This window comes from Somniosus microcephalus, chromosome 11 (assembly GCF_052327205.1).
Source record: "Somniosus microcephalus isolate GS21.2 chromosome 11, FLI_Smic_1.0, whole genome shotgun sequence".
NCBI classification, from domain to species: Eukaryota; Metazoa; Chordata; class Chondrichthyes; order Squaliformes; family Somniosidae; genus Somniosus; species Somniosus microcephalus.
The window spans coordinates 26,627,487-26,639,536 of record NC_140997.1 but is presented as its reverse complement, the minus strand read 5'-3'; the positions used below and the strand labels follow the sequence as shown (position 1 = coordinate 26,639,536).

The window sequence follows — 12,050 nt, the reverse complement described above, 5'->3', positions numbered from 1 at the left end:
TCTCATCTGAAAGATGGCACCTCCGACAGTGCAGCACTCCCTCAGCACTGCACTGGGAGTGTCAACCTAGATTTTGTGCTCAAGTCTCTGGAGCGGGACTTGAACCCACAACTTTCAGACGCAGTAGGAGGCAAGAGTGCTACCCACTGACACTGTGATTAGTGAGTAGAATGAGACTGCTCTCTTCAGACCAGATGTTTTTATAATGTAAATCATGTTTTTCTTCTTTTTTGTTATTATAAGAATAAATCCACTTGAAGTGTTAGCACAGGTACGCTGGGCCAAACGAGTTCCCTCTGTGCTGTATTTTTTATGATTCTACTAATGCAGTAATTTGCACACCAAACTTAACCTGAGAGAGCTGGTTGATGCCAGTATCCGTCGTGCTGAGAGGCTCACTGAACTCTGCAGCCATTTCCATTACACACAGCAGCCACTCTGAACATTCATTCAGCTCACCCTGATCTTGCTTAGTTTCTTCTGAACTTTGCAAGCAACTTGATCTGCCCAGTACTTTTCCCGTAAAAAGTCCCAGAAGATCCGTCCAATCACTGCGTTTATCCAGGACACTTGGGGTTCCCCACCGACTGGGACATCACCAGGCATCTGAGAGACAGAGGGAAAAAAGCACTGAAGTCAAACAGGAGCTCGTCAGATAGGATTTCTTGCAGGACACGCAAGAAGAACATTTTTGAGTACTGCTTATAATGGACTGGTTTGATTGTGAGTGATTTGTCCATTATGCACAGCTGTCCGATTTATCCCTCAAGGAACAGCTGGCACAGAGTAAATTAAAACTGTGGGGGGAATTTTAACTCAACGGCCTGGCAGAAACTGGGCAGGGGGCGCGGTTAAAATGGAATGGGAGACTTACCCGCTGGCCTCCCGGCCTGATCCTTCTGACTGCCATTTTAACTTGCACGTGCCAAGGACACTTGTTTAAATATGTAGATCGGATCCCGATGACGTCATTGGGACTGGACTGCAATATTAACCCCAGGCCTTCAGAGAGGATGTTTCCCCTCGTGGGGAAATCTAGAACTCGGGGGCACAGTTTTAGGATTAAGGGTCTCCCTTTTAGAACTGAGATGAGGAGGAATTTCTTCTCTCAGAGGGTCGTAAATCTGTGGAATTCTCTGCCCCAGAGAGCCGTGGAGGCTGGGTCATTAAATACATTTAAGGTGGAGATAGACAGATTTTTGCAAGATAAAGGAGTGAAGGGTTATGGGGAGCGGGCAGGGAAGTGACTTTGAGCCCAAGATCAGCCGTGATCTTATTGAATGGCGGAGCAGGCTCGAGGGGCCAAGTGGCCTATCCCTGCTCCTATTTCTTATGTTCTTATCTCTGCCCGACACACCTGCCTGGAACAGGAGTCGGGGCAAGAAGAGGCCCAAAAAGGTAGATCTGTTTAAGTTTTTTGTAGTTTCCCTGTAGGACAGCAGAAGCAGGATTGCTCCTCTGGGCCCTACAAAAAACCCTGCCCAGGCCTCCCTCCGCCCAACTGGAATCGCCTCTGGATCTCCCCCCCGACCACTTACGTTATACTAAGGACCGTTCCCTTGGGTTCCTGCTGCCCGCCGGCCTCATTATTTGCGCCAGCTTCGGGCAGGAATCCGTCCTGCAGAATAATAATGAGGCCCGGCCGCTAAGATCGTCTGGGCTTCCCGCTGTCACTCATGGACCGACCGACCACTCGCTAGCCCACGTTCCCACCAGGGAGTCAAAATCGGCCCCCTGAACGTCAGGACCAGCTGTAATATCAGCGGCAATGCACTGGCAGTTCCAGGTGCACCTGTAGCTGCCCTTGAATCCCTGTTGACATGAATCTTGTCATTCATGTGGAAATGACTTATGAAATGATACTGGGCAGCCTGCTGGTGGCGCTGTCCAGGGAGGGTATAAATACTCGGGCACGGGCCCAGCTTGCTCAGGACATTCTTTAACAGGAACTAGTGAAGGACACAACTAGATCTCCATGTTGAAAAACAGTTGATTAAAGCCTTGTTTAATACTCAGACCAAGTGCCTAGTAGTTTTCTTACATCACCTGTAATAGCATTGCTAGCTGTGATGCCATCTCTGTCACCGCGCTTAAATGACCGCAGATATGTTCGACAGCACACAATACCCATAATGTCTATACTTGCAGTGCCATTAACTGCCCCAGTATGAGAAAGTACTAGATGACTTCCATCCCAGGAGGCTGTCATCCTCCTTATTTCTTCCTCTCACGGGGGAAGCATTTAGATGGAGCACATGAACAGGAAGTAGAAGGCATGCATCATACATCATCATAAAAGGGGAAAAACGGAAGGGGGCGGGGGGATCAAAAAAAAGACTGAGCACACCTGCTCAACACAGTGTAAAGGTTCATAGATTTTGCTCAACTAGGTGTCATGAGAGTTCATTTGGTAATAACCAACATTCATGTAGTAGCGAAGCACAGCAGTGCTACTCGTAGGTGTTCAAATAAGCTGAAGGCAATGTTGGGTTTGCAAAAGTTTTGGGCACATGTGCAGTTGACTGTTCTGTCTGGGATATTAGAGAGACTTAAGTGAAGGTGTCTTCAATGAGAGCTGGCTTTATGACTCTTGCAGGTTGTGTGGGTGGCTCGGCATGATTCACCGATGAACTGTAGATTGAAAGATTTGACATTCATCTCCCACTCTTCATTGGAAAGACTCCATGGCTAAACACTTCAAAGCAGCTGTCATCTTGACAGACACTCAGAGAGCTGTCATGTCCTGAAGCAGCTTCGAAGCCTGGCTGCAGGAGACAGCACAGTTCTGTCATGGACTCACTTGGGAAATGAAGGGGGGGGGGGATTTGCAGCAATCAGTAAATTGGTTGGGCGGTGGGCAGGTGCCTGCTGGAAGTCTAAAATTGCAGCGGGGTCCTAAATGCACTTTAGAACCCTGATTTAAATATTTTAATGAGGCTCCCACCTATTTTGGGCAGAAGCACTGGCCGCCTAAATTGAGGGCTGCTCAAAAATTGCATCAGGTGGGCCTCGGGCACAAAATCGGCACAATTAATAAAATAAAATCATTTTGAGCCGCTATCACCCTATTCATACTGAACAATAGGGAAGAAAGTTCGCTCCAAAGTTTCTAAAGGCACATCTCCTGAGGTATAGCCAAATAACTCATCTTTGGCCAGTGTAAATGGGATGCCTCATAAGTGCAGGTCCTTATTGATCCTCTAGTCTTCTGCTTCTTGGTTCCTTTTCTGCAATCCATTCAGTTTAGCTCCCCAATTCAACCGGCTCCACAGAAATGCCCCTTTACCAGGCAAGATTCTGTAAGGTGTAGCAGACCGTAGTAATCTTGACCAGTCTGTAGGCAGAACTCTGCCAGATTTGTCAGTAAACCAGGATCTTTGCTTAAGCATCCAAATCACATCCTCCATCGAGATTCAAGCAGCTCTGTACCTTTCTTCAGGTTTGGCCCATGTTTCTCAAAGGGGTCATTCGCCTTGTCCCACTAGCAAGCATCCATCTAGTTTTCCTGGCACCCCAATGGGGCACAACTGATTCCTGTAAAATGAATGAACCGGGCGGTGGGGGGGGGGGGGCGGTTGGGAGGTGGTGGCAAGCATTAATGTGCGTGGTTTTCTTCCTGCGGTCATATACCAACTGATGCAGTGGAAGCCTTTTCTGTTCATAAAGAGGCACCCTCTGAGGTTAGGTGCTCATATGGTCAGATGAGCGCCATCAATAATGGCCTGCACTTTAGGATTCCAGCCAGACGGTACAAGTGCAGGGCTCCTTCATGCTGCTGACTGTTTTCCATAGGGAAATTAATGAAGTCATTCACCCAAAACAAAAGATGTTGGTTAACTGCACAATGCACTGATAAATTGCAGAATGAAACACCATGTGCACTACCAGCCTTATTTGTGCTTCCCTTTTCCATCAACCACAACTACGACCTTTAGCAGATTTTCTTTTAAAAAACACTGACAATTTATCATGTTATTCATTTAAAGAAAAAAACTTTATGGGATGCCTTTTAAGAACAGAGCTTTCTTTGTACTTAACAGGTATTTGAAAAATATTAGAAAAATTTCTTCCATTTGGAAGGATTTCATGATGAAAAACTTCAAGGCAGCCGTCATGTTGACTGCCATTCAGTGCTGCCATGTCCTGGAAATGGATTCTAGGGCTGGTTGCAGGAGATCGCACAGTTCTGTCATGGTTGCCCTCAGTTTCCAAAGATATGCCTCCTCAGACTTATCCAAATAGTCATCCTTGGCCAGGATGAATCAGTGGCCTTATAAGGGCAGGTTCTTATCGATTTGCCTGTGGAGTAAAAAAAAACCTCCATTTCACATCTCCCCTGATCTTCTTGTTCCTCCTCCTGTGTAGGTACAGAGGGGTGTCCAATGGGACAGCCAACCTTAGGCAGTGCAATAGCAGTGCTGCATTGCCTCACACTTGGCAATGGGAGATGAAACGCAGCTTGAACAACCTGGGAATACATGCAACACAACAAACAAGGCAAAACAAGTCACCGAATCAAACTATGGCTCCTTCCTGCAACGACAAAACTGCATCCCTTAAAGAAAAGGCACCCAACAGAGCAAAGGGAACATGTCAAGCTGCACCCATTTGAAGAGGGCGCTCCGCGATCTGAGCATTTATAAGGCACTGAGAACACATTACAGGGCCAAGACTGAATTAATATTTTTTACATGGCTTTAATGAGGCTGTGGTACATCTGATGCGCAGCCCCTCAGTGTCACAAGTGCTTCCCTACCACATTATTATGTGCTGTACATAAGGATGCACAGCAGGCCTTAGCACCTGACAACACAGCTACAGGCCCCAGTATATAATGAAGCTTCACGTTCTGCAGTTCAGCTTATAAAAGAGAAGGCTTAACATTTAATCAGGTATTCAGCCACTACGACCCCACTATGATTTGTACTCAATCATTTTATTCTGAAAGGCAAATATGGGAGTAAATCATTGACCCGTTACTTAATTCAGCTGCAATCAAAAGTATATCATTGTCCTCCCTACACATTGCGTGCTCAACATTTTTTTTTACTGCAAATATGTATCGTATATCACTTTTGAAAAGTCTCGTAAGTTCTTATGGGCAGTTAAAGAGAACAGGGTATCTGATTTAAAAGCATAATTACAGGTAAAAATGTTTGCACTGATTTCTACACATTTAGTGCAATGTTTCTGTTATAAATTTAACTTGGGTTAAAATTGTTAGCCTTCACAGAATTTTAAGATATTTGATCAAATGAATCTTTCTACCGAGACCTCTGGTTTTTCTTATCACCTCCTGCTAGCTGTAATCCCTCTTGTCCTGTGTTTCTCTATTTGCAGGTCAGTCCTCATATCTTGGCTCTGTTTGCTCCGCTCCAGGGGAGGTTTTTCCCTCCTGTACTATTATAGCAGCAGCCATTTCCCAGATGGGCAGACAAAATGAAAGCACAGCTGAATCTTGGTTAATAACTTGCCAAGAAAATGTACGCCGGGATCAGGATTTCTATCCACACCAGTTGAAAATGGGCAATTACAAAAATCTTTGTGTCAGTACCTCTTTCATCAATCATTCAGCATTTCAACATAAATTTAAAAAAAACACTTCACATAAAGTGTATTTGAGACAAAATTGACTATACTTCTAAAATGTGCCAATGTCCCGAGGTAGGGTTTGGCAACAGTTTGACTCCATCTAATGTGCTGAATATTTCAACGTGAATGGGAACAATTTATATTTCATTATAAATGTTATCAGGAATTCTGTAGAATGGAGGTGAATGGGACATAAGAAATAAACAACAGAAAATGCTGGAAACACTCAGCAGGCCAAGTGGCATCCATGGAGAGAGAAACAGAATTAGCGTTTCAGGTCTGTGACCCTTCGAAGGGTCACAGACCTGAAACGTTAACTCTGTTTCTCTCTCCACGGATGCTGCCTGGCCTGCTGAGTGTTTCCAGCATTTTTTGCAGTTACAGGAAACTCTTTGTTATCCGGCACCGACAGGACCGGCGTGGTGCCGGTTGATCAAAAAGTCCGGATTACAGAGAGGTATACTTACTAAGGTACGAGAGCCCCGTACACGGCCACAGATCCAAGCGTCCCTGTTGCATGGCAACAGGTGCAGGAACCCCGGTTACATGGCCACAGATCCAGGAACCCCGGTTACACGGTCACTAATATGAAGTAAAACTTACCTGAACCTACTGCTGAATTTTGCCGGTTAAGAGAGATTTCCGGTTATTTAGGTGCCGATAAAAAGAGAGTTTCCTGTATTTCAGATTTCCAGCATCCGCAGTATTTTGCTTATTGTGAATGGGACATAGTTTGTAATGTTGGAAATGTACATTTAAATCATGAGGCAAATAAACTTTAACAGTAAAATGATTCTTCATTCTCTGCACTGTTCAGCAGCTCTATATCTTGGCTATAGTCTCTCACCTTTGGCTGATGCCTCTACATTCTGAGGGGAGTTATAGATAAAGCTGTAATTTGTTCACAGGATTTTAAAATTAAAATGGTGGTGCAGTCAAAGTAAACAATGTCAAAATTCTTGCTGGCACTGCTTTCGAGCTAAGGAGCAGCAAAGGAGTGCTGTGAGATACAAATCTGTGAATTGGCAAACTGCTTCATACGTATGTAGCTAGCCAGGTATTGGCCTTCAACCTGATCGACTGTAACTTTCCTAGACAGAATATAGCCCTATTGATTGATATTACAGAAAATGGGAAAAAAGAGGCTGGGGAATATTTACTGTTAACATGGTACAAATTGCTGAAGAGTGTATGTGTGTATATATATATATATAAAAGATAAGAACTTGCATTTATACAGCGCTATTCACAACCTCAGGACATCCCAAAGGTCTTTACAGCCAATTAAATACTTTTGAAGTGTAGTCACTGTTGAAATGTAGGAAACGCAGCAACCGATTAGCGCACAGCAAGCTCCCGCAAACAACGTGGTAATGACCAGATCATCTGCTTTTAGTGTTGATTGAGGGATAAATATAGGCCAGGGCACCAGGCCAATATATGTGTGTATAAAGCAACAAGGGACCTTAGGAAGGCTTAGACAGAGCATGAAGCAACATGAAGTGTAACTGCAAAGTACATCAGAAGTAAGAGGATAGTAAAGAGAGGGGTGGGGACACTATGAGCCAATAAAACGGTTCCCATGGAGTGCTCGGTCGCTGCTGTTGTTCAGGCGCGAAAGAGGAGCAAATTAAAATGAACCTCAGGGCAGACCACACCCATACCCACCTGCGCAGGTGGCATCCTGGAGCCATGACAGATTGTTGGAGAGGCTGTACGGGGAGGGCGCAATTCTCCACCTTTTCTGGTCATTCCCAAAGATCCGGCCTTGCTAGCTTTAGGTGCCATTTGACATCAAGAAAATCACCTAGCAACCAGAGCAGTGCACTGCCTCATGGGCGATCAGAATGGGAAGGCCCTCGATCCTAACACTGGCAAGCTTTTTGTCTTCCACTTAACCGTAGTACATTGGCGCAACTCATTAAGGTGGCAACGTTAGGACCTCCAACCCACCAGGTGGATTGAGGCACGTCGGAGAATCGCTCAGTGTGAGGAGGTCACCTGAGGTAAACCAGGAGAAATTGTTCAAAATTCCTTTTCCTGACTTATTGCTAGCAGCGAGACTGCACATCAACAGCAGCCGCCCCCCCTCCCCATATATATATGCAACACATCATGCACCTGGATGCAGTCCACCCTGCCCAAATAAGATAACTGTCCAAGACTTTGTGGCACATTGAAAAACTACCAAACACTTGCACAGTGGGTGAGTTCAGCAGGACACACGAGCACCATGGTTACTACCTGGAATCAGTCCCAGGGTAGTTCACAACTCCAGCTGCTCAGTAAAGGCTCACCCATTACCACAATGTACGTGCCGTGTGCACTGTACGCTATGGGCCTGAAACTCTGGGGGCCAGAGAGAGTGGAGAGCAGGGATTCGGCCCCGTGTAACCTGCCCAAGAAATTCTAAAAGAGGGAGGAGGAGTGGGTGAGCATCCACCCGCCCCCTACCTCAAGGTGGTGCATCTGGAGGAGTTCTCAGGCTGCTACCAATTCTGCACTTTATGCCCGTGTAAGGCCCAATGAAACTCTCACCAACTGTGATCTGGCGTAAGTTCTACTGAGGTCCATGGAAAGGCTTCGGAACCAGCCCTTGTACGGCCCAATGAAACTCTCACCAACTGTGATCTGCCGTAGGTTCTATTGAGGTCCATGGAAAGGCTTCAGAACCAGCCACCACTAAGGTAATCGATCCCTGAGAGATAAAAGTGCATTTTGTCACTAGGCTACCCATTCCCTGATCTTCGGGGTATATCTGCCCCCTTTAAACGACTGACCACCTCTTCTGGTGCTGCAGTGCAAGCCCCCAGAGCACTGCTGGGGTTGTGTGGTTGGGAAGCCCCCTCTTAGCGACGGGCCTCGTCAATGACCCCTGACCCAGGGTTGGGGGTTAGGGTGGAGTCAGAGGGGTGGGTGAAAGTCTGGCCCTGCTGGCACTGCACCCCGAGCAAGAGAATCCAGCCCTGTATATTTTCACTGTTTTTAATGGAGAAGGCTATCAATAACCACAGGGAGAGAACTCTGACTGCCAGCCTGCGAACCGGCGCCATCTCATCCGCCATGAGCAAAATATTGGTTAGGTCACCGTTAGATACTGAGTGCAGTTTTGGGCACCCCATTATAGAAAGGAAATTAAAGCATACAGCATGGATTCACCGGGGATGCCAAATTATATTTATGATGACGAGATACTACAGAGTGATTGATTGATGTTTGGAAAGCAGGAACTTCAGATTTGTACAGTTTAAAAATAATTTTTAATGGTTCTTTGGCCAAAGGTCCAGCCCAGTAATATCTTGGCAATGACAAGTTCAAAGCCCCTGCCAGTGTGGACACCACAGTAACGCTGGAAATGGTGCAGGCGCTCACCCTTCTATGCAAACGACACCAGCTCTGGTGTTTGGGATAGGGTCTGGGCCACAGGAGATTGTCAGCTGGAAGTCCCACCCTGCCATACTTCCAGCGGTGGAGGGGGGCCTCAGAAATGTTTCCTAACCGTTGCTCAGTTTCTCTGACACTAGGGATCAGTCTCATGGTCCTTCTCTGCACCACCTCCAGGACTTGGATGTTTCCATTGTACCATGGTCCTTGTGTTCAAATCGCTCCATGGCCGCACCCCCTCCCTATCTCTGTGACCTCCTCCAACCCTTTGAGAAATCTGTGCTCCTCCAATTCTGGCCTCTTGAACATCCCCGTTTACTTTTGCCCTCCATTGACAGCCGTGCCTTCAGCTGCCTCTGCCCTAAGCTCTGGAATTCCCTCCCTGACCTTCTTCCCCTTTCTACCTCTCTCTCTCCTCCTTTAAGACGCTCCTTAAAACCTATCTCTTTGACCAAACCTGATCTAACATCTCCTTATGTGGCTCGGCGTCAAATTTTGTATGATTACTCTCCTGTGAAGCGACTTGAGACGTTTTACTTCTTAAAGGCCCTAAGGGGAGAAATTGGTTACCTTTGCGCCTCCCGTTATTGCCTCCAGGGGGGCGATAACGGGGCGCTAACCACTTACCGCCCAGGCACGGCGAGAATATCGCCTCCCGCTAAATTTGTTGGGAGGTTTGTGGCGGTGGTATGGCGTTGCGCCCCGATTTCCTTCACCTGGAGATCGTGACGTCATTGCTGCGCGCATCGCCCCGGTTGCACCCCGGACCCGAACTTTGGTTCCGCCCCCTGCAGCATCGCCGGGCGACAACGCCGACAGCTGCAGGAGGCGTTGTTCGGAAGGCCGGGCGCTTCGGGGGCAAAGGTTAAAGAGGAGGTTGCCGAGGTAAGTGCCTAAACTTTTTTAACTGTGTGGGTCAATTTTTTTCCTTCTCCTGGGCTGTGATCGATCAGCCTGGCACTCTGCCTCCATTGGGGCCCAGCTGACTGGTCCCAATGAAGAGCCTGCAGCGATGGCCCTTCCCTTTAAGGGAGGGAAGGAGCCTCGGAACGCGGCAGCGCTGCACAACCAACGTCCCGCCTGCGTCCTTTAGTGCTCCAGGAAGGAAGTGGAGCGCTTGATTTAGTGTTCCACTTCCTTCCTGGAGAGCTAAACCTAATTTCGCGAAAGATGGGAATCATTAGTGCCTGGCGCTATGTTTCCCAGCTTTCATAAGAACATAAGAAATAGGAGCAGGAGTAGGCCATTCGGCCCTTCGAGCCTGCTCCGCCATTCAAAGAGATCATGGCTGATCTTCTGCCTCAACTCCATTCACCGGCCCTATCGCCATATCCCTTGATGCCCTTACTAGTCAGAAATCTATCAACTTCTGTTTTGAATATACCCAATGACTGAGCCTCCACAGCCCTCTGGGGTAGTGAATTCCAAAGATTCTTCTCATCTCAGTCCTGAATGGCCTACCCTTTATCCTGAAGCTTGGCCCCTGGTTCTAGACTCCCCAGCCAAGGGAAAAATTCTCCCAGCATCCACCCTATCAAGCCCTGTAATAATTTTGTATGCTTCAACGAGATCCCCTCTCATTCTTCTGAATTCAAGAGAATACAGGCCTAGTTTACTCAATCTCTTCTCATACGACAGTCCCACCATCCCAGGAATCAATCTCGTGAACCTTCGTTGCACTCCTTCTATGGCAAGTATATCCTTCCTTAGGTAAGGAGACCAAAATTGTACACAGTACTCCAGGTGTGGTCTCACCAAGGCCCTATATAATTGGAGTAAGACTTCTTTACTCCTGTACTCAAATCTTTTCAAAGGTTACCACCCCCAAACATGGCGATAATGAATTTCTCCCCCTATATATATGCAAGTTGTTGGTGTTGACTGGAATTGTACACAATACTTAAGATGGGACCTAATCAGAGCCTCAGTCTTATACTGTACTGATATGACAGTACAGTTCAACATTCTGTTTGTTTGGTTGGTTATTGCAGAACCAAAGCCCCTAGAACTCTTTCAGTCTCTTCTCTAGCCAGTTCAACATTATTGAGGAAGTATGTCTGCATTTCTTCTTCAACCTTGTACTTGTAGTTATCTGTATTGAATCACATCTTCCATAATTCTACTTAGCTCCCTCTAGAGTTCCTCAGCTGCTTCATCAGATTTGACTGCATCCCTTCCCCGATCTGCCAAATTGACCAACTTGCATTGCATTTCTGAAGCCAAGTTGCTTCTATAGATTAGAAATGGCACCAATTCCTGGGGCAGTTCACTCAGTACAACTCCCGGCCTGGCATTATTTCCCTTCCTGTCTTTCAGCAAAGATTAAATAACCTGCAGGAAGTCTATGATCATGCAAGTTGGTTCAGTCCATTGAATTGGCTCAATGCTTGAATGACCCTTACTTGGTCAAAGTTTTCTTTTAACTGTTTTAAAATCTTACTGTTGCATGTGCTCTAACTGACCTTTTGTGTTATTCATGGTTTCACTGATGACACCGTACCAGTGTCAATGCTGGACTGACTTCATGCCCGAGTGGCTTCTTTTGTTGTCCTCATCCATCTCCAGGCCACCAAAGAGCCTAGCATGGTGACTTTAATCGCTGCCCTTTGGCATCTCCCCTTTGTATTTGTGCCGCTGGATTTCAAAAATAATGTATTCCATGAGCTAAACCAAAAACATTCCAGTTACAAAGTGAGTGCAGCGCTAGGGTTAAAAGAGAAGTCCCTGAGAGTCTTGATAGATTCAGAAAACGTTCCTTTAGATTGGAAAATTGCACGTCACCCCGCTATTTAAGAAAGTTGAGAGAGGGAAACCATGGAATTATAGACCAGTTAGCCCAACACCTTTGCGGGAAATTACTAGTGGGAAAAATTCAGTTGGTTGCGACTCCCGTTAGCGCCTTAAGAGGGCGCTAACGGGACGCAAACCAACTAGCGCCCGGGCGCGGCACTGCCCACGCCTCCCGCAAAATTTAGCGGGAGGTTAGTGGTGGCGCTAACCGGTAGCGTCCTGTGGCGCTGCGCCATTGGCGATGATGTCATTGGTGTGCGCAGCGTTCCACTCACGCCCCGGCC

At 46.8% G+C, this 12,050-nt stretch overlaps 1 protein-coding gene across 1 annotated transcript in view; it reads right to left on the bottom strand.

The window, feature by feature from the left end:
* tex2l (testis expressed 2, like) overlaps positions 1 to 12,050 on the bottom strand; it is a 155,276-nt gene that overhangs the window by 31,212 nt on the left and 112,014 nt on the right. The window contains exon 6 of the mRNA XM_086000390.1: positions 460 to 606. Within this exon, the coding sequence (XP_085856516.1) occupies positions 460 to 606 (147 nt within the window). The remainder of the gene's footprint in view (positions 1 to 459; positions 607 to 12,050) is intronic.